Source organism: Crinia signifera, chromosome 8 (assembly GCF_055691185.1).
Source record: "Crinia signifera chromosome 8, ASM5569118v1, whole genome shotgun sequence".
NCBI classification, from domain to species: Eukaryota; Metazoa; Chordata; class Amphibia; order Anura; family Myobatrachidae; genus Crinia; species Crinia signifera.
The window spans coordinates 18,405,290-18,427,317 of NC_139224.1; the positions used below are offsets into that span (position 1 = coordinate 18,405,290).

General features: G+C 51.4%; 1 protein-coding gene across 2 annotated transcripts in view; it reads left to right on the forward strand.

The window, feature by feature from the left end:
• Positions 1–34: 34 nt before the first annotated feature.
• The window catches only part of APEH (acylaminoacyl-peptide hydrolase), a 31,678-nt gene continuing 9,684 nt past the window's right edge, over positions 35–22,028 (forward strand). For both annotated transcript variants that reach the window (XM_083155878.1, XM_083155879.1), the window contains exons 1-13: positions 35–207; positions 8,973–9,102; positions 9,504–9,630; positions 9,704–9,794; positions 12,309–12,384; positions 16,956–17,107; positions 19,322–19,459; positions 19,534–19,625; positions 19,708–19,748; positions 20,774–20,895; positions 21,199–21,259; positions 21,362–21,459; positions 21,757–21,811. In XM_083155878.1, coding sequence (XP_083012004.1) covers positions 193–207; positions 8,973–9,102; positions 9,504–9,630; positions 9,704–9,794; positions 12,309–12,384; positions 16,956–17,107; positions 19,322–19,459; positions 19,534–19,625; positions 19,708–19,748; positions 20,774–20,895; positions 21,199–21,259; positions 21,362–21,459; positions 21,757–21,811 — 1,198 coding nt within the window. In that variant the 5' untranslated portion in view covers positions 35–192. The remainder of the gene's footprint in view (positions 208–8,972; positions 9,103–9,503; positions 9,631–9,703; positions 9,795–12,308; positions 12,385–16,955; positions 17,108–19,321; positions 19,460–19,533; positions 19,626–19,707; positions 19,749–20,773; positions 20,896–21,198; positions 21,260–21,361; positions 21,460–21,756; positions 21,812–22,028) is intronic.

Here is a 22,028-nt window from a genome sequence, read left to right on the forward strand (position 1 = left end):
TGCGTCCTTGTATCACTTAGGAGACAGACTTGACGACGCGACGTCACCTGACCAACGTTTATCCGTAACTCCTTGTCCCCGCCCACGGAAGTGAGTGAACCAATCAATGTGTGCAACAAGAGCCATCACTTTGTCCGGACAGCGGCAGAAGTGACACCTGTAGCTCCGGATCTCCCCCGCAGCGGCTGCGTCATGGCGATGGCTCAGGTCAGTGAGAGAGCTACAAGTAGAAGCATTCCCTGCCAGCCAGAGTCAGTTCTATAGGGTTCCTGTGGGAGAACTATAAGTAGCAGCATGCCACTGCCAGCTACAGTCAGGTCTATAGTGTCCCTGTGGGAGAATTACAAGTAGCAGCATGCCCTGCAAGCCCGAGTAAGGTCTATAGTATCTCCCTGTGGGAGAACTACAAGTAACAGAATGCCCTGCCAGCCAGAGTTCGATCTAGCCACCATGTGGGAGAACTACAAGTAGCAGCATGCCCTGTATATTTGTGGCAGGTACATGTACATTCTGTTACAGCAGAGACACATAGACACAAAGGAGCGAACGGCGAATAGCCAGGAGAGACCATAAACTATTAAGTCTGGGCTACCAAAGGCCATGAAGTGCTCCCATTGTCTAGCTGTTATCAGGATGGGGGCAGGGAGGTAGCAGGAACTGAATAGGGGGAAGGAAAGAGAGAAGCAGGTAATAGGCGCCTCCCCATGGGAGTAGACCCATACTTAAGGACAGGACAGGTATGGGGGAGGATCAGAGAGAGCAAGAGGGCACGCAGTAAGGATTGTCTTTATCCAGCAAGAACATCCAGAATCCCAGATAGTGAACCAGAAATATTAGGATAAGTATCTCGATAGTTATTTGGGGTATATCTGGGGATATTTATTTGCAATTGCATTCCTTCTTATTCTTTTACTTAATTCCATATTAGGCACCCTGCTACCCTGCTACAATCTCCCAATGTCTCTGTAATTTTATGAATTCAATCTTTAATGCAGCAAGAATTTTATCACATGTTTATATTATGCCGGGTAACTTTCCCCTAAGGAATAAACGCACCTAAATCAATGCACAGTAGTTTAAGGCCAAACAATTAGTACTTATGGATTTGTTATTATACTTGCTGCAGCCTTTAGAAAAACAGCAAAGAATTAGGCCCAAAGAATTCAGGCAAGTTGCAAACAATGTCCCCTTTCCCCCCTCCCCCTAATTAAATTACTGAAGGCATGTTTACATAGCATAGCATGCAGAGATCATGACAATACCTTCACCTACCCCGCCCACTAGGCAGAGCAAACATTGGCTGCCCAGCAATGTAAAACATATTATTATTATAGTATTATTTATAAGGCGCCACAAGTGTTGTGCAGCGCCGTACAAACATGAAATGTATGATTACAGAGCAGAGTTATTTCAGATCACATGTATGGGGGAATTACATAGTTTTAAGTAACATAATATAGTATTGTGCAGCACTGTTATTAGGATATGGCAAAGCATAAGTTTAGATAGGCAGAATGCAAATATGGGAACGCATTGTTTTGTTTTTGAAGTTAATATAATGCAATATAAGGCAAGAAAATTCATTATATGGTGCAATTTTCAGCGTGCAAGGCATCATAGGGGTATAATAGACAGTATTATAAAGATGTTGATGATTGGGGGAATGATAAATGGTAACAGGTTACATTAAGCTGCAGTCAGTAATATAGGCCCTTATTCTTGTTCGTGCGGTACGGCCCGCGTGCGGCCGTACCGCCGATGTTTTTACACTGCACATGCGCAGAGGTCAATCTGCGCATGTGCAGCCCCCTTCGCCGCAGACGTATTTCGTCCGCCGCAAAGGGGGCGTATAGGGGCGTGAGAGGCATCATGCCCTCATTTCCCTATGTGTACGCCCCGCGTTTCATGGGCGTTCCCATGCAAACGCGGGGCGTATGCATGGTAATGAGGCCATGACGCAACTCATGGGGGCGGAAAGCTGACGTCGCCGGATGTCAGCTTTCAGCCCCCATACAAGCTACCACACGGACGATTGTCCGTGTGGTCTCAGCTTGCGGGAGCTGCCGCGGCGTGCGGACCTGCCTTCGATGGTCGACGACCATCGAATGCAGGGGGCAGCTCCCACCATGGTGGAGGCGTACGCCTCCACCATTTTTATGCGGATCGCCAGCCGTCCGTGTACGGACGGCCGTGGCGATCCGTAGGGTGGGCGGGGATTGGTTTGTGCGGCTGGAGCCCCGTGTGCGGCTCTGGCCGCACCAACCAGAATAAGGGCCATAATATGGTGTCACATACAAATTAGTAAATTCATTGTTACATGCGTGTATGTACAATAAGAATAGTAGTACAGGAGATCAATAAGTGAATTCATTACGGTTGTGCAGAAGCATTTTACTTCATATTAGACTTTTATATCTTTGGCAGATCCAAACTTACTGTTATTTCATGAAAAGCGCTGGGTTAAGCTGCTGCTGTATACAAAATCTGTTGCTGTTTAGAATTTTGTTAAGTCAATTAATGTATAAGAAGTAATGAATATAATTAGGGCACAGGGGTGGAACCATAGTTCTCACAGCAACTAAGTTTGTAAGTTAAGTTTTTAAGGGGTACATGCTTGGCCTTAGCAGGGAAGTAATACTGCTGACGCTGGGTGCAAAGTAGATGGGCCCTTTAACAGATTATACATTAAAAAATAAATAAATAAATTGGTGCACACATAACTGCACAATACAGGTAACCGCTCAGTGCACGTTAGCTTGCCAATTAGGCGGAATGTGCTGGAAATTCGGAAAAGGAATAAGCAAAGCAGAATAATCACAGTAAACTGAAAGTCATTTTGTGTAACATGGGTGGTAAACAGCTTAGTGAAATGTCCAATGCCAACGGGGCTTCATGGGATGTTACAAATTTCCATGGGAGTAGCTATTCAGTCACTTGTGTATACAAGGCAGGATAGAGGCAGGGTAGGAAAGGGAAAAAGGAGAATGCATGGAGGTGGCATTATAGGATTATTGCTCAGGTTTGGGAGACTGCATGATGCAACGTATTTACACACAGAACAAACTAACATGCTTTATGTCACCTCGCAGTGCAACCCTTCCTCTTCCACATGCAGATGCCTAATGATCGGAGGAGGCGGGCAGGCTGATGACCCTAACGGACACTGAGATACGGCAATGCCGAAAGCGTAGTATGCAAACGGACTCTTTCTTGACAGGAGTTCTAGTGTGGTGGCAAAATGATGGTATAACCAGGTTCCAATGGCCCATACATTGTATGTGCATAAAGTAGCAAGAGCCTTACATTTGCCATAGTGAAGAAAGCATTAGTGACAGCGGCACGGAGCAGCTGCAGGTCAGTCGGAGACGTGTTAGCGCAGGGAGTCCAAAGCGCATGCCGAAAGGCCAGGTCATGGGAAATTCAGGCTCATCCAACACCTGTCATTCCCAGCAGGAAAATCAGTGAATGACGCCTTGGAAAAGCAACAGTGCAGCGTCGCTTACCAGTCTTTTCAAGAGGCGCTCAGAATAGTGCGCAGCTGCGGGGTACAGGCCCAATTGGGGAAGATATCGAATCAGCATTTAGGCTCCTCCCCTTCACCCATATAGTCACGGATTCATGGGACTAAAGTTCAAGGGCAGTTATTATGTGGATCTATGCTTACCCATGGATGGCGCCATTTTTGAAAAATTCAGCATGTTCCTGCACTGGTGCGTTGAGGTGGGGACAGGCTGCAGGACATTTGCGCACCATCTGGATGACTTTCTAAGGGTCAGCCAGGCGAACACTGACACATGCAAGTGTCTGTTAAAATCCATGTAGGCGCTGTTCCACACTTTTGGGGTTCCCATAGCAACGGAGAAAACAGAGGGGCCTATGAACAAACTGTCGTATCTGGGAATAGAAATAGATACCACCGACAGGCTGTGTAGGTTACCAGAGGACAAGGTTGCTGGCATTATGAGGCAGATTGGGGAGCATGCCAGAGCAGACAAGATCACACTAAAACATCTTCAATCATTGCTGGGGTCACTGAATTTCACATGCAGGGTTATCCCAATGAGCAGAATCTTCTGCCGACCAGGGCTGGCAACAGAAATCTTGGGGCCTGGTACACTGATATATCTAGGGGGCCCAATACCCCGCCCCCTTGAGCAGAACATTGTTAGTATTATGCATATTAAACATGTTTTTTATTGTTACAAAGGAAATAGAATTAATATTCACTAATATCGGAGGGAGGTTACAGTCAAGTACCCAGGAATCCAGGCAGGTGCCTTTTTAAACCATTGCTAGGAACTGCACTGACACAGCCATGCTTATAGCCCCCGAGTCCCTCAGAACCTTGGGGTCCCTCACAAGCTTGGGACCCGGTACATGTGTCCCCCTTGACCCCCCCTGTCGCCTGCCCTGCTGCCGACAACTGGAAAGGGCCACAGCAGGGGTAAGAAAGCCGCATCATCCGATTAACCTGACAACAGAAATCAGAGAAGGCATGTTGATGTGGGAAACGTTTCTAAGGGAATTTAATGGTATTCGCATCTCTCCGGCACCGCCTGTGGCGAGCAAGAGGCGGCAGCTGTACACCGATGCAGCAGGGTCTTGTGGTTTTGGGGCATATCTCGTGGGAGAATGGTGCGCATCCCAGTGGCCGCAGAGCTGGGTCGGAGCAGGGCTGACCAGGAACATGCTGCTGCTAGAGCTGTTCCCGATCACAGTAGTGTTGGAGTTGTGGGGTAACAGGTTAGCCAACAAGGAAATAACCTTCTGGTGTGACAACATGGGGGTGGTTCAAGCAGTCAACAGGCAGAGTGCCTTCTCCCCACCAGCGATCAACCTGATAAGGCATTTGGTATTGGTTTGCCTGCGGCACAACATTAACTTTCGCGCCAAGCACGTCCCAGGGGTAGATAACATCAGAACGGATGCCTACTCAAGGGGAAAGTTGGAAGCCTTTAGGGAAGCGGCACCACATGCGCAGCCGCAAGGTTTAACATGTCCACCTCATTTATGGAAGGTTGTCAAGATGGCGTGAACAAGCTGGTGAAAGACTCGTTAGCGCCTGTGTCAGGGAGAAGCTGCAGCTCATGGCGGCAGTAAAGGGCGCATGCAAAGAGCTTGTTAAGGCAGCGATGCTCAGAGAGGCATTCGCAACACCCTTCAGGAACAGGGGTCTCCAGCGGTCTGTTTTCTTTACAGGAGGAGAATGAGGACTCCCAGAACAGGGTCCAAGGGTGAGATACGGTGGGGAAGCATTTCAGTTCAGGAGTAGAGAAGAGCGTGCAGATGGTTACATGTAGGTTCTAGATTAATAGGGCGAGGGAAGGTCACGGTGAGGTGGCGGGCTATGGTTCTAGGAACCTAGCGTTGGCGGAAGTACTGCGGGCCAGCCAAAGATTGGCGCCAGGAAACGGAGGCACCCCAGAAGAGGGGGTGCAAGATCCAAGGCCTGGCGTCGAGGGGGGCAATTGGGGGGCCCCGGGCGGGTACAGGTTTCAGTTGCGAGAAGGGGCCCCCCTCCCCGGGCAGCTTGATTCAGTTACGTTGGAGGGCTGGTGGACCGCAGTGCTATCTTTGCCACCTGAGCGAGTAAGATTATATTTGTAATCTGATTAATAAATGTGACCTTTAATTCGCCAAAATAAATGACTCAGTTTGATTATTCCAGGTGAAGGGAAAAAGGGAAAAGGGAGGGGCAATTTCAATGGTGGGTTTCTTAGTCTGTTAGGGTTAAAAGAATGGCGGGAGCATCAGACGCTCAGAGGTTTAAAAGGAGCGAACGGCGAATAGCCAGGAGAGACCATAAACTATTAAGTCTGGGCTACCAAAGGCCATGAAGTGCTCCCATTGTCTAGCTGTTATCAGGATGGGGGCAGGGAGGTAGCAGGAACTGAATAGGGGGAAGGAAAGAGAGAAGCAGGTAATAGGCGCCTCCCCATGGGAGTAGACCCATACTTAAGGACAGGACAGGTATGGGGGAGGATCAGAGAGAGCAAGAGGGCACGCAGTAAGGATTGTCCCACCCACCCACCCTTGGATGAAGAAGGAGCAACATCCAAACAGCATCTAGTTACAGCAGAGATAGTCTTAACAGAAACGGAAGTACTGCGGGCCAGCCAAAGTTTGGTGCCAGGAAACTGAGGCACCCCAGAAGAGGGGGTGCAAGATCCAAGGCCTGGCATCGGAGGAGGCAATTGGGGGACCCTGGGCGGTGCTAGATACAGCAGAGATTGTCTTAACAGAGGCGGAAGTACTGCGGGCCAGCCAAAGATTGGCGCCAGGAAACGGAGGCACCCCAGAAGAGGGGGTGCAAGATCTAAGGCCTGGCGTCGAGGGGGGCAATTGGGGGGCCCCGGGCGGGTACAGGTTTCAGTTGCGAGAAGGGGCCCCCCTCCCCGGGCGGCTTGATTCAGTTACGTTGGAGGGCTGGTGGACCGCAGTGCTATCTTTGCCACCTGAGCGAGTAAGATTATATTTGTAATCTGATTAATAAATGTGACCTTTAATTCGCCAAAATAAATGACTCAGTTTGATTATTCCAGGTGAAGGGAAAAAGGGAAAAGGGAGGGGCAATTTCAATGGTGGGTTTCTTAGTCTGTTAGGGTTAAAAGAATGGCGGGAGCATCAGACGCTCAGAGGTTTATGTGACTGTGTGAGGTGGATGTATGGGATTCAGTATTGAATTCCGGCGGTCGGGATCCCGGCGTTCAGAATCCCGACGCCGGAATCCCGACAGCCGAAATGCCGACAAGGGGGGGACGTGGATCGCCCCCCCTTGCGGGCTCGCTGCGCTCGCCACGCAGCGGGCCCGGTGCCTCGCTACGCTCGGATGAGGAGGGGGTACAGCTCGCACCCCTCGGGGTAATGTCACTGTCTATGGTACAGTACATAGGATCAGAATCTCATGGTTTTCGGCACAAGAAGATTGTGGCCAAGACATGTGACATGAGGAATGCGCCGGACATACAGGTCTTACATTCTGCCACATTGTGCTTGGGCGATAACAGACTGGTGTGTATGTATGTGCATATATATATATATATATATATATATATATATATATATATATATATATATATATATATATATATATATATATATATATATATGTGTATGTATCTCTGTCCGGATACAAAAGCACACAGCGGCACTCACATGGCTTGGTGAAGAATCAATCAGACATTTATTTTCAAAATGCGGGTGTTTGGGTCCAACAGCGCCCCTTTTCAAGAAATAAATGCCTGATTGATTCTTCACCAAGCCATGTGAGTGCCGCTGTTTGCTTTTGTATCAGGATAACCTTTTATTCCTGAAGGCACCTAGGCAGTTGTCACTCAGGGAGAGTGCCAGACTGCAAACCGCGATATATATTCTACACTGAGTGGTCAAATTATTATGACCACTTAACACTTATAAGTAGATCGGCCATAGCTGAGTTTGAACGCAGGATGATTGTAGGCGTTGGAACCAGTATCAGCAAAATGGCTGCACTTGTGCATCAAATTGTGGGGTATCTTAATCAAGGAGTAACTGTGAAGGTCTCTGAAGGAACTGTCCGCCGCACATTACACCGTATAGGCTATGGAAGCTGACGACCTGTTCGAAAGCCTCTACTGTCTGCCTTGAACAAGAGCCGACATCTCCAGTTCACAAAGGAGCACAAGGATTGGACAGTAGATGACTAGAAAAGAGTCATGTCGTCAGATGAATCAGGTTTTCAATTACACCATGCAGATGGCAGGGTGCGAATATGGAGAAAACATGAAAGCATGGACCCCAACTGCATTGCCACAACACTCCAAGCTGGTGGAAGTAATATTATGGTTTGGGGGATGTTTTCTTGGCATTGTATGGGTCCTTTGATTCCTGTGGAACAATGTCTGAATGGCCAAGGGTATTTGAGTTTTATCGCAGATCAAGTACATCCTGTTATGTGATGACCTGTGTCCAGCGTGTCCTATGTATCAGTCTGTGTCCCGCATCATTGCATGCAACCTCCATGGACTATGAACGCTGATTGTTATTTATTATGGACATTGCTGCTCTGGGTCCAGGAAAAGGAAACTTGTTTGTGTGGCAGGGGGCACAGCCTGAGTTTACACAATAATGAAAGGGTTAACCCTTGTATTATTGAGCCACTTCTAAATGACCCCCCTCTGTTTCGGCTAAGAAGTTGTATTTTTTTTTTTTTTTTTTTTAATTAAGCAATATACAACCTGCCTTAGTACTGCGGCATCTGCCTGTATCCTGTTACTACCAGTGAAGCACCAAACTGTAATCCATTATGGATTGGGCCCAGTGTCTCCCAACTCAAACCAGCTGCCTGTACAGTATGGTCCATAGTGAGGGACAGGTGGGAATAAGCCGACACTACCCAGAAGTAGGGGGCAGTGTAGGAGCCTATGGTGGCTGGCAGTTACCCGCCCACTCTGTAGTGGGAGGAGTCAGTAGCGGTGTATCATGTGTTCTCCTGGACGGGTGGAATAAGCTGACACTACCCAGAAATAGGCGGCAGTGTAGGAGCCTATGGTGTCTGGGAGTTACCCGCCCACTCTGTAGTGGGAGGAGTCAGTAGCGGTGTATCCTGTGTTCTCCTGGAGGGTGGAATATGTTCACTCAGGTTAATCTGGGACAAGGAACCATCCTGTATTCTAGCGGCGCCAGGTCACCGCTTCTTTATGTCCGTAGGCGCCTTTACCACCTTCAGATGACTTTAATGTATAGGTGTATACTCCTGGAGTGCCATAGTATGGGCTTTGCTGTGTCCTTGTATAGGGGGTTAGGAGGTGGGCGTTTCCGCGGCTGGTTGCCGGTGCCCTGAGGTGGCAGAGCTGGGCACTACAACGACGTCTCCAGACAGCCTCCCAGGTACTGTGTCACATAATACCCCTATCACTCTCCTGGGGTACAGTATATAATCTATGTGTTACCCGAGTACATACGTGACCCATGTACATGTGCCTATCTTCCAGTGTGTCCGTAACCCCAAGGACATCGCATCTCTGTACCGAGATCTCAGCCAGTTCCCGTCTCTCTCCAGCGTGTCCATCGGGCCTGAGGTCACCACGCAGTACGGGGGGAAGTACAGCAACATATACACAGGTATGTACCCCGCGCTCTCCATGCCTTACATGCATCTAATGGGCGCTTCTGTGCCAACCTCATATAGGCCATGCATGGTGGAGAAGGGAGAAGTCGCCCATACTGTCCGGGACTGCTATAATCAGACCATACCCAGGATGCCTTGTGTGCTGTGTCCACCAGGTCCCAGAATTCCCTGCTCTCTCCTCATGTAGGACAGGTGTCTATGCCCCTACCATGGAGGGCACAGGGTGATATGGGCTCCAGCCAACCAAGTGCCTAGAGAGTGGCAGTGTTGCATGTAATGTGATTGGCTGCTGGAGGGGCGACGGCATTGCCTGTAATGTGATTGGCTGCTGGGTTGCATGTAGCCTGTAATGCACGACGACCCGGAGTACGCACCTTTCCCTCCTCTCTTACAGAGTGGGCGCAGAGGGATCTAGATCGGAATGAAAAGATTAAGTTTTGCCGGCAGTATATCGTCTTCCATGACAACGACGCTGTTGTGTACTCCAGTTCTTCTGGGAACGGCAGCGAGATCACCGGAGAGTAAGTGCAGCCCTGACATGGCGTATAGAGATAACCGTGCAATAGCTCATCCATGTCCATACTGTGTCCACAGGCTCCTCAGCAGCGAGTCGCCCTCAGGAGCACTGAAAGCCGTTCTGCGGGGAAGTAAGAGCAAGACGGGCGACGTCACCCAGTTCCTGGAGGTGAGCACAGCCGATGCTAGGGTCCCTGATACTGTCTGTGATTCCTCTGCCGGGGTCCCTGATACTGTCTGTGATTACTCGGCCGGGGTCCCTGATACTGTCTGTGATTACTCGGCCGGGGTCCCTGATACTGTCTGTGATTACACTGCCGGGGTCCCCGATACTGTCTGTGATTCCTCTGCCGGGGTCCCTGATACTGTCTGTGATTACACTGCCGGGGTCCCTGATACTGTCTGTGATTCCTCTGCCGGGGTCCCTGATACTGTCTGTGATTCCTCTGCCGGGGTCCCTGATACTGTCTGTGATTACACTGCCAAGGTCCCTGATACTGTCTGTGATTACACTGCCGGGGTCCCTGATACTGTCTGTGATTCCTCTGCCGGGGTCCCTGATACTGTCTGTGATTACTCGGCCGGGGTCCCTGATACTGTCTGTGATTACACTGCCGGGGTCCCCGATACTGTCTGTGATTCCTCTGCCGGGGTCCCTGCTACTGTCTGTGATTACGTTGCCGGGGTCCCTGATACTGTCTGTGATTCCTCTGCCGGGGTCCCTGCTGCTGTCTGTGATTACGTTGCCGGGGTCCCTGATACTGTCTGTGATTCCTCTGCCGGGGTCCCTGCTGCTGTCTGTGATTCCTCTGCCGGGGTCCCTGATACTGTCTGTGATTACTCGGCCGGGGTCCCTGATACTGTCTGTGATTCCTCTGCCGGGGTCCCTGCTGCTGTCTGTGATTCCTCTGCCGGGGTCCCTGCTGCTGTCTGTGATTCCTCTGCCAGGGTCCCTGATGCTGTCTGTGATTACACTGCCGGGGTCCCTGCTGCTGTCTGTGATTCCTCTGCCGGGGTCCCTGATACTGTCTGTGATTACACTGCCGGGGTCCCTGCTACTGTCTGTGATTACACTGCCGGGGTCCCTGCTACTGTCTGTGATTACACTGCCGGGGTCCCTGATACTGTCTGTGATTCCTCTGCCGGGGTCCCTGCTGCTGTCTGTGATTACACTGCCGGGGTCCCTGCTGCTGTCTGTGATTACACTGCCGGGGTCCCCTCTGCTGTCTGTGATTACACTGCCGGGATTCCTGCTACTGTCTGTGATTACTCTGCCGGGGTCCCTGCTGCTGTCTGTGATTTACACTGCCGGGGTCCCTGATACTGTCTGTGATTACACTGCCGGGGTCCCTGATACTGTCTGTGATTACACTGCCGGGGTCCCCGATACTGTCTGTGATTCCTCTGCCGGGGTCCCTGATACTGTCTGTGATTACACTGCCGGGGTCCCTGATACTGTCTGTGATTCCTCTGCCGGGGTCCCTGATACTGTCTGTGATTCCTCTGCCGGGGTCCCTGATACTGTCTGTGATTACACTGCCGGGGTCCCTGATACTGTCTGTGATTACACTGCCGGGGTCCCTGATACTGTCTGTGATTCCTCTGCCGGGGTCCCTGATACTGTCTGTGATTACTCGGCCGGGGTCCCTGATACTGTCTGTGATTACACTGCCGGGGTCCCCGATACTGTCTGTGATTCCTCTGCCGGGGTCCCTGCTACTGTCTGTGATTACGTTGCCGGGGTCCCTGATACTGTCTGTGATTCCTCTGCCGGGGTCCCTGCTGCTGTCTGTGATTACGTTGCCGGGGTCCCTGATACTGTCTGTGATTCCTCTGCCGGGGTCCCTGCTGCTGTCTGTGATTCCTCTGCCGGGGTCCCTGATACTGTCTGTGATTACTCGGCCGGGGTCCCTGATACTGTCTGTGATTCCTCTGCCGGGGTCCCTGCTGCTGTCTGTGATTCCTCTGCCGGGGTCCCTGCTGCTGTCTGTGATTCCTCTGCCAGGGTCCCTGATGCTGTCTGTGATTACACTGCCGGGGTCCCTGCTGCTGTCTGTGATTCCTCTGCCGGGGTCCCTGATACTGTCTGTGATTACACTGCCGGGGTCCCTGCTACTGTCTGTGATTACACTGCCGGGGTCCCTGCTACTGTCTGTGATTACACTGCCGGGGTCCCTGATACTGTCTGTGATTCCTCTGCCGGGGTCCCTGCTGCTGTCTGTGATTACACTGCCGGGGTCCCTGCTGCTGTCTGTGATTACACTGCCGGGGTCCCCTCTGCTGTCTGTGATTACACTGCCGGGATTCCTGCTACTGTCTGTGATTACTCTGCCGGGGTCCCTGCTGCTGTCTGTGATTTACACTGCCGGGGTCCCTGATACTGTCTGTGATTACACTGCCGGGGTCCCTGATACTGTCTGTGATTCCTCTGCCGGGGTCCCTGCTGCTGTCTGTGATTACACTGCCGGGGTCCCTGCTGCTGTCTGTGATTACACTGCCGGGGTCCCCTCTGCTGTCTGTGATTACACTGCCGGGGTCCCCGCTGCTGTCTGTGATTACACTGCCGGGGTCCCTGCTGCTGTCTGTGATTACACTGCCGGGGTCCCCTCTGCTGTCTGTGATTACTCTGCCGGGGTCCCCGCTGCTGTCTGTGATTACGATGCTTCTTTCCCTCTTCTGCTAGGTCTGGGATAGGAACCGTAAGGTGAAGAGCATCAATCTGACAGTGCTGGATAAACATGGGAAGGTGTATGAGGATGGTGAGTTATTACAGGTCTAGGTGGCTTGCATAGCAGGGCCCGATGACCCTTTGCAGGGGGTGGGCAGCGTATTAGGGGCCTAGTGACCCCCGCAGGTGGATGGGTAGCATATTAGGGGCCTGGTGACCCCTGCAGGTGGATGGGCAGTGTACTAGTGGCCCGGTGACCCCTGCAGGTGGATGGGCAGCGTTCTAGTGGCCCGGTGACAGTGTGCTTGGGCTGGTGACAGTGGCCCTACAGGCTGATGAGCAACATATTAGGGGCCATGACAGTCAGAGGTCTATATATGTGACACAATCACTCTCCTATCTCTCTCCCATGTCTCCCCCGTTGCACCCCTGGGTCACTGCATTTCCTGATGTGTAGATCGCCCATAGACAGCCCATACACATGCAGCGATGTGCGCTAAGCTATATATGGTAGGTGATTTCCCGGTGTGTAGATCACCCATAGAGAGCCCATACACATGCAGCGATGTGCGCTAAGCTATATAGTGTAGGTGATTTCCCGGTGCCTAGATCACCCATAGAGAGCCCATACACATGCAGCGATGTGCGCTAAGCTATATAGGGTAGGTGATTTTCCGGTGCCTAGATCACCCATAGAGAGCCCATACACATGCAGCGATGTGCGCTAAGCTATATATGGTAGGTGATTTCCCGGTGTGTAGATCTCCCATAGAGAGCCCATACACATGCAGCGATGTGCGCTAAGCTATATAGGGTAGGTGATTTCCCGGTGTGTAGATCACCCATAGAGAGCCCATACACATGCAGCGATGTGTGCTAAGCTATATAGGGTAGGTGATTTCCCAGTGTGTAGATCGCCCATAGAGAGCCCATACACATGCAGCGATGTGCGCTAAGCTATATAGGGTAGGTGATTTCCCGGTGTGTAGATCTCCCATAGAGAGCCCATACACATGCAGCGATGTGCACTAAGCTATATAGGGTAGGTGATTTCCCGGTGTGTAGATCACCCATAGAGCGCCCATACACATGCAGCGATGTGTGCTAAGCTATATAGGGTAGGTGATTTCCCAGTGTGTAGATCGCCCATAGAGAGCCCATACACATGCAGCGATGTGCGCTAAGCTATATAGGGTAGGTGATTTCCCGGTGTGTAGATCACCCATAGAGAGCCCATACACATGCAGCGATGTGCGCTAAGCTATATAGGGTAGGTGATTTCCTGGGGTCTAGATCACCCATAGAGAGCCCATAAACATGCAGTGATGTGCGCTAAGCTATATAGGGTAGGTGATTTCCCGGTGTGTAGATCGCCCATAGAGAGCCCATACGCATGCAGCGATGTGCGCTAATCTATATAGGGTAGGTGATTTCCCGGTGTGTAGATCGCCCATAGAGAGCCCATACGCATGCAGCGATGTGCGCTAAGCTATATAGGGTAGGTGATTTCCCGGTGTGTAGATCGCCCATAGAGAGCCCATACGCATGCAGCGATGTGCGCTAAGCTATATAGGGTAGGTGATTTCCCGGTGCGTAGATCGCCCATAGAGAGCCCATACGCATGCAGCGATGTGCGCTAAGCTATATAGGGTAGGTGATTTCCCGGTGCGTAGATCACCCATAGAGAGCCCATACGCATGAAGCGATGTGCGCTAAGCTATATAGGGTAGGTGATTTCCCGGTTTGTAGATCGCCCATAGAGAACCCATACGCATGCAGCGATGTGCGCTAAGCTATATAGGGTAGGTGATTTCCCGGTTTGTAGATCGCCCATAGAGAACCCATACGCATGCAGCGATGTGCGCTAAGCTATATAGGGTAGGTGATTTCCCGGTGTGTAGATCGCCCATAGAGAACCCATACGCATGCAGCGATGTGCGCTAAGCTATATAGGGTAGGTGATTTCCCGGTGTGTAGATCGCCCATAGAGAGCCCATACGCATGCAGCGATGTGCGCTAAGCTATATAGGGTAGGTGATTTCCCGGTGCGTAGATCACCCATAGAGAGCCCATACGCATGAAGCGATGTGCGCTAAGCTATATAGGGTAGGTGATTTCCCGGTGTGTAGATCGCCCATACACATGCAGCAATGTGCGCTAAGCTATATAAGGTAGGTGATTTCCCGGTGTGTAGATCACCCATAGAGAGCCCATACACATGCAGGGATGTGGGCTAAGCTATATAGGGTAGGTGATTTCCCGGTGCGTAGATCACCCATAGAGAGCCCATACGCATGAAGCGATGTGCGCTAAGCTATATAGGGTAGGTGATTTCCCGGTTTGTAGATCGCCCATAGAGAGCCCATACGCATGCAGCGATGTGCGCTAAGCTATATAGGGTGGGTGATTTAACGGTGTGTAGATCACCCAAAGAGAGCCCATACACATGCAGCGATGTGCGCTAAGCTATATAGGGTAGGTGATTTCCCGGTGTGTAGATCACCCATAGAGAGCCCATACGCATGCAGCGATGTACGCTAAGCTATATAGGGTAGGTGATTTCCCGGTGTGTAGATCGCCCATAGAGAGCCCATACGCATGCAGCGATGTGTGCTAAGCTATATAGGTTAGGTGATTTCCCGGTGTGTAGATCACCCATAGAGAACCCATACACATGCAGTGATGTGCGCTAAGCTATATAAGGTAGGTGATTTCCCAGGGCCTAGATCACCCATAGAGAGCCCATACACATGCAGCGATGTGCGCTACGCTATATATGGTAGGTGATTTCCCGGTGTTTAGATCACCCATAGAGAGCCCATACACATGCAGCGATGTGCGCTAAGCTATATAAGATAGGTGATTTCCCAGTGTGTAGATCGCCCATAGAGAGCCCATACGCATGCAGCGATGTGTGCTAAGCTATATAGGTTAGGTGATTTCCCGGTGTGTAGATCACCCATAGAGAACCCATACACATGCAGTGATGTGCGCTAAGCTATATATGGTAGGTGATTTCCCGATGTGTAGATCACCCATAGAGAGTCCATACACATGTAGTGATGTGCGCTAAGCTATATAAGGTAGGTGATTTCCCGATGTGTAGATCACCCATAGAAGGCCCATACACATGTAGTGATGTGCGCTAAGCTATATAAGGTAGGTGATTTCCCGATGTGTAGATCACCCATAGAGAGCCCATACACATGTAGTGATGTGCGCTAAGCTATATAAGGTAGGTGATTTCCCGGTGTGTAGATCACCCATAGAGACCCCATACACATGCAGCGGTGATGTGCGCTAAGCTATAGGGTAGGTGATTTCCCGGTGTGTAGATCACCCATAGAGAGCCCATACACATGCAGCGATGTGCGCTAAGCTATATATCGTAGGTGATTTCCCGGTGTGTAGATCACCCATAGAGAGCCCATACACATGCAGCGATGTGCGCTAAGCTATATAGGGTAGGTGATTTCCCGGTGTGTAGATCTCCCATAGAGAGCCCATACACATGCAGCGATGTGCGCTAAGCTATATATGGTAGGTGATTTCCCGGTGTGTAGATCGCCCATAGAGAGCCCATACACATGCAGCGATGTGCGCTAAGCTATATAAGATAGGTGATTTCCCAGTGTGTAGATCGCCCATAGAGAGCCCATACACATGCAGCGATGTGCGCTAAGCTATATAGGTTAGGTGATTTCCCGGTGTGTAGATCGCCCATAGAGAGCCCATACACATGCAGCGATGTGCGCTAAGCTATATAGGGTAGGTGATTTCCCATGGCCTAGATCACCCATAGAGAGCCCATACACATGCAGCGATGTGCGCTAAGCTTTATAGGGTAGGTGATTTCCTGGGGTCTAGATCACCCATAGAGAGCCCATACACATGCAGCGATGTACGCTAAGCTATATAGGGTAGGTGATTTCCCAGTGTGTAGATCGCCCATAGAGAGCCCATACACATGCAGTGATGTGCGCTAAGCTATATAGGGTAGGTGATTTCCCGTTGCGTAGATCGCCCATAGAGAACCCATACACATGCAGTGATGTGCGCTAAGCTATATAGGGTAGGTGATTTCCCGGTGTGTAGATCACCCATAGAGAGCCCATACACATGTAGTGATCTGTGCTAAGCTATATAAGATAGGTGATTTCCCGGTGTGTAGATCACCCATAGAGAGCCCATACACATGCAGCGATGTGCGCTAAGCTATATATGGTAGGTGATTTCCCGGTGTGTAGATCGCCCATAGAGAGCCCATACACATGCAGCGATGTGCGCTACGCTATATATGGTAGGTGATTTCCCGGTGTGTAGATCACCCATAGAGAGCCCATACACATGCAGTGATGTGCGCTAAGCTATATAGGGTAGTTGATTTCCCGGTGTTTAGATCTCCCATAGAGAGCCCATACACATGCAGCGATTATGCTAGGGCAGAGTAGTGGTTCAGGATGATGGGGATCGCTCATTCTGTACACACAGAGTTACTTGCAGTCACTTGCTAAGCTATAGGAATAGATTTTGGCTGCATGTAGAGAAGAGCAGAAAATCGCACAGTGTGTATGCCCCTTACACTGCGGGGAGACCCTCCTGCCTGTGGCCACATCACTCTCCCATTCCTAAGGCATCCACTTGTCTCCTTTCTGCCCCCAGATCAGTTTGGGTGTCTGTCCTGGTCACATTCGGAATCCCACCTTCTGTACATTGCTGAGAAGAAAAGAGCGAAGACAAAGTCCTTTTTCGAGGCGTCTGCCGGAGATGTTCCAGCTCCCTCTGAGGAGGATGACGCTAGTAAGCCTGTAAAGGTGAGAGGTCGTGGGGTCCCTGGTGAGGCCACAGGTTTTATTGTACTGGCTGGGTCTCCCATGTAGAAACTATTCCAACAACCATGACTGATACATGGACTCCTCTGCTCTCTGATGCTACAGAGTGCGTACTGTCCCTCATTATTACACGTGTTCTGTGTACTGTCCGCGGTGGCCAGGGCTCTGCGCCAGGTGTGTGTGTCTCCTGCTGGTCTGTCCCCGGTGACTAGGGCTCTGCGCCAGGTGTGTGTGTGTGCCTCCTGCTGGTCTGTGTCCTGTCCCCGGTGACCAGAACTCTGCGCCAGGATTGTGTGCGTCTCCTGCTGGTCTGTGTCCTGTCCCCGGTGACCATAACTCTGCGCCAGGTTTGTGTGCGTCTCCTGCTGGTCTGTGTCCTGTGACGAGGGCTCTGCTCCATGTGTGTGTACGCCACCTGCTGGTCTGTGTCCTGTCCCCGGTGACCGGAACTCTGCTCCAGGTGTGTGCGCCACCTGCTGGTCTGTGTCCTGTCCCCGGTGACCAGAACTCTGCTCCATGTGTGTGTGATGTGTGTGTATGTGTGTGTGCCACCTGCTGGTCTGTGTACTGTCCCTGGTGACCAGAACTCTGCGCCAGGTTCGTGTGTGTCTCCTGCTGGTCTGTGTCCTGTCCCTGGTGACCAGGGCTCTGTGCCAGATGTGTGTGCGCCACCTGCTGGTCTGTGTCCTGTCCCCGGTGACCAGAACTCTGCGGCAGGTTTGTGTGTGTCTCCTGCTGGTCTGTGTCCTGTGACGAGGGCTGTGCTCCAGGTGTGTGTGTGTGCGCCACCTGCTGGTCTGTGTCCTGTCCCCGGTGACCAGAACTCTGCTCCATGTGTGTGTGCGCCACCTGCTGGTCTGTGTACTGTCCCTGGTGACCAGAACTCTGCTCCAGGTGTGTGCGCCACCTGCTGGTCTGTGTCCTGTGACGAGGGCTGTGCTCCAGGTGTGTGTTCGCCACCTGCTGGTCTGTGTCCTGTCCCCGGTGACCAGAACTCTGCTCCATGTGTGTGTGCACCACCTGCTGGTCTGTGTCCTGTCCCTGGTGACCAGGGCTCTGCGCCAGATGTGTTTATATTTGCCTCCTGCTGGTCTGTGTCCTGTCCCCGTTAACCAGAACTCTGCTCCATGTGTGTGTGCACCACCTGCTGGTCTGTGTCCTGTCCCCGGTGACCAGAACTCTGCTCCATGTGTGTGTGCGCCACCTGCTGGTCTGTGTACTGTCCCTGGTGACCAGAACTCTGCTCCAGGTGTGTGCGCCACCTGCTGGTCTGTGTCCTGTGACGAGGGCTGTGCTCCAGGTGTGTGTTCGCCACCTGCTGGTCTGTGTCCTGTCCCCGGTGACCAGAACTCTGCTCCATGTGTGTGTGCACCACCTGCTGGTCTGTGTCCTGTCCCTGGTGACCAGGGCTCTGCGCCAGATGTGTTTATATTCGCCTCCTGCTGGTCTGTGTCCTGTCCCCGTTAACCAGAACTCTGCTCCATGTGTGTGTGCACCACCTGCTGGTCTGTGTCCTGTCCCCGGTGACCAGAACTCTGCTCCATGTGTGTGTGTGCGCCACCTGCTGGTCTGTGTCCTGTCCCCGGTGACCAGAACTCTGCTCCATGTGTGTGTGCACCACCTGCTGGTCTGTGTCCTGTCCCCGGTGACCAGAACTCTGCGCCAGGTTTGTGTGTGTCTCCTGCTGGTCTGTGTACTGTCCCTGGTGACCAGAACTCTGCTCCATGTGTGTATATTCGCCACCTGCTGGTCTGTGTCCTGTCCCCGGTGACCAGAACTCTGCTCCAGGTTTGTGTGTGTCTCCTGCTGGTCTGTGTCCTGTCCCCGGTGACCAGAACTCTGCTCCAGGTTTGTGTGTGTCTCCTGCTGGTCTGTGTCCTGTCCCCGGTGACCAGAACTCTGCTCCAGGTGTGTGCGCCACCTGCTGGTCTGTGTCCTGTCCCCGGTGACCAGAACTCTGCTCCAGGTTTGTGTGTGTCTCCTGCTGGTGTGTGTACTGTCCCTGGTGACCAGGGCTCTGCGCCAGATGTGTGCACCACCTGCTGGTCTGTGTACTGTCCCTGGTGACCAGGGCTCTGCGCCAGATGTGTGTATATTTGCCTCCTGCTGGTCTTTGTCCTGTCCTTTATGAGGAGGGCGTTGCACCTGGTCTCTGTGAGGAGGGCGTTGCTCCAGTTGCTGTTGTGTGTCTTGCAGGGGGATCAGTTTGTGCTACATGAAGATTGGGGAGAGGGGCTGGTGAAGAAGAGCGTCCCGGCTCTCTGTGTGCTGGACATTGAAAGCGGTAACATTTCGGTGTTGGAGGGAATTCCTGAGCATGTGTCTCCTGGACAGGTGAGCTGGACTCAGTAACCCCCCCCCATACTCTCTGCTGGTATATGATATTACCTCTGTCCTCTGTCTGGCAGGCGTTCTGGTCCCCGGATGATACAGGGGTGGTGTTTGTGGGATGGTGGCACAGTCCATTCCGCATCGGCCTAAAGCATTGCACGAACAGAAGGTAAATGTCGCTTTAAACTATGCTTTCATCGCAACGCCAGCATCCGGTGTTACACTAATGCTCTCCCCCTTCTTCCTCTCAGATCCGCCATGTTCTTTGTGGACCTGACTGGAGGGAAATGTGGTGAGACGGATCTCTGATAGTCCTGTCCATTCTGCCCCTGGTTCTCTAGGTGTCACCGGTGCCTGTATTATCCGGTATCCCGCCAGCTGTGTAGTGTGGCCAACTGTCCCTTACATTATTACTGTATGTGTGTCCCTAATGCAGGCATGTCCAAACTGTGGCCCTCCAGATGTTGTAAAACTACACGTCCCAGCATGTCTTGCCATAGTTTTAGCATTCCCTAATAGTAAAACTGTGGCAAGGCATGATGGGACTTGTAGTTTCACACCAGCTGGAGGGCCATAGTTTGGACATGCCTGTCCTAATGTGATGTGAGGTACCGGTGTCTGTGTTATCCGGTATCCCGCCAGCTGTGTGTAATATGGCCGCCTCTACCTTCATTATTACTGTGTGTCCCCCTAATGTGATGTGAGGTACCGGTGTCTGTGTTACCCGGTATCCTGCCATATATGTGTAATATGGCCGCCTCTACCTTACATTATTACTGTGTGTGTCCCTAATGTAATGTTGGGTACCGGTGTCTGTATTATCTGGTATCCTGCCATATATGTGTAATATGGCCGCCTCTACCTTACATAATAACTGTGTATGTCCCTAATGTAATGTTGGGTACCGTGTCTGTATTATCTGGTATCTCGCCAGCTGTGTGTAATATGGCCGCCTCTCCCTTACATTATTTCTCTATGTGTGTCCCTAATGTAATGTGAGGTACCGGTGCCTGTGTTATCTGGTATCCCGCCATCTATGTGTATTATGGCCCCCTCTACCTTAGATTATTACTGTGTGTGCCCCTAATGTAATGCGAGGTACCGGTGCCTGTATTATCCGGTATCTCGCCATCTATGTGTATTATGGCCCCCTCTACCTTAGATTATTACTGTGTGTGCCCCTAATGTAATGCGAGGTACCGGTGCCTGTATTATCCGGTATCTCGCCATCTGTGTGTATGGTATGTCTCCGTCTGTCACCTCTCCGGCTCCGTCCTCCATGTCACGGTCTGTAGCTGACCTCCATCTCTCTTCCAGAGCCACTATCTCCTGATTCCTCTTCCGTCTTCTCACCTCGGCTGAGTCCAGACAAGTGCCGCATTGTGTATTTGAGGTGTGAGGTGCTGGGACCTCACCAGCAGTGCTGCCAGCTTCTCATGGTTGGTGTTACCTCGGCTGCGGCTTCATATTGGGCTTTGTCCTCTGTTCTTCCCCTGGGTAGATAAAATGTTGTGATGTTTTTCTGGGACAGTTATTGTTGTGTGTTACCCGTGACGACCACGGTTTCCTTTGCCCCAAATACACCCCCAATTGTGGGATTGATGATATCCTGGTAACCTATTATTGGGTGCTACAGGAAAACGTGTGAGTGGCTAAATGACTTGTAGTGCGCCGCAAAGACCCACAATGCACCAAACATATACTACCATGAAATGTTCTAAATGGATTCTCCTTTCTCTCAGTATGACTGGTATACTAAAGTCACGTCCGTGGTGGTGGATACGGTGGCGCGATCAGAAGATGGTGAGTAACGTTCCGTTCCTTCCTCTCGGCCCGGTCACCAATCTGTACTACGCACATGTCTGTGTCACCGGCGTCCCTTCACCCTTCACCTCTCTCTTCCAGGCCAGTTTGAGGGGATTTACACTCAGCTGCTGGCACCGTTCTGCTGGTCTAAGGACAGTCAGAGAGTCATTTTGGACACAGTGCTGCGCAGCCAGCAGGTAAGAGGCCCTGAGACCCCTTATCCAGCATTGTACTCTGCGCTGCTGTGCCTCGATACACCCACAGAAAATTAGGAGTGATGGTAATAGGTCAGGAGTGGTGAGGTGTTTGGATACCTCCACGCCTCTTGAGCTCACTAGGCTTTGTACTCGACTGTATAATTGTCTGAGCCTCCGCTACGTGCTGACTCTCACCCCCCTTACACCCGCACCCACAGGCGTCCTGGCAATGGGCATCGCCCTGCTGGGGCTTAGCACCTATGTTCTGACCCAACTCTTGCGTTATCGCCCGCACAGATACTGGTTGCTGTGGATACGATGACGGGGAATGTGACCCGTCTGGAGCCCAGAGGTAAGTGATGCACCATGGTGTCTGTAGTGGGTTCTCTGTCCTACATCCGTGTGCCTTCTACGGGTGACTTTCTGTAGGAATATTGCACTTCCTGTGACATGGCCCATTTCATACCGCTTCTAGAACTCAGTGTTTGTGTGTCTGTAAAATATCTATATCTATCCATCCTCAATTACAGTTAGAAGTACACATGGGGTGGAAAATACGCTGCAGGTGA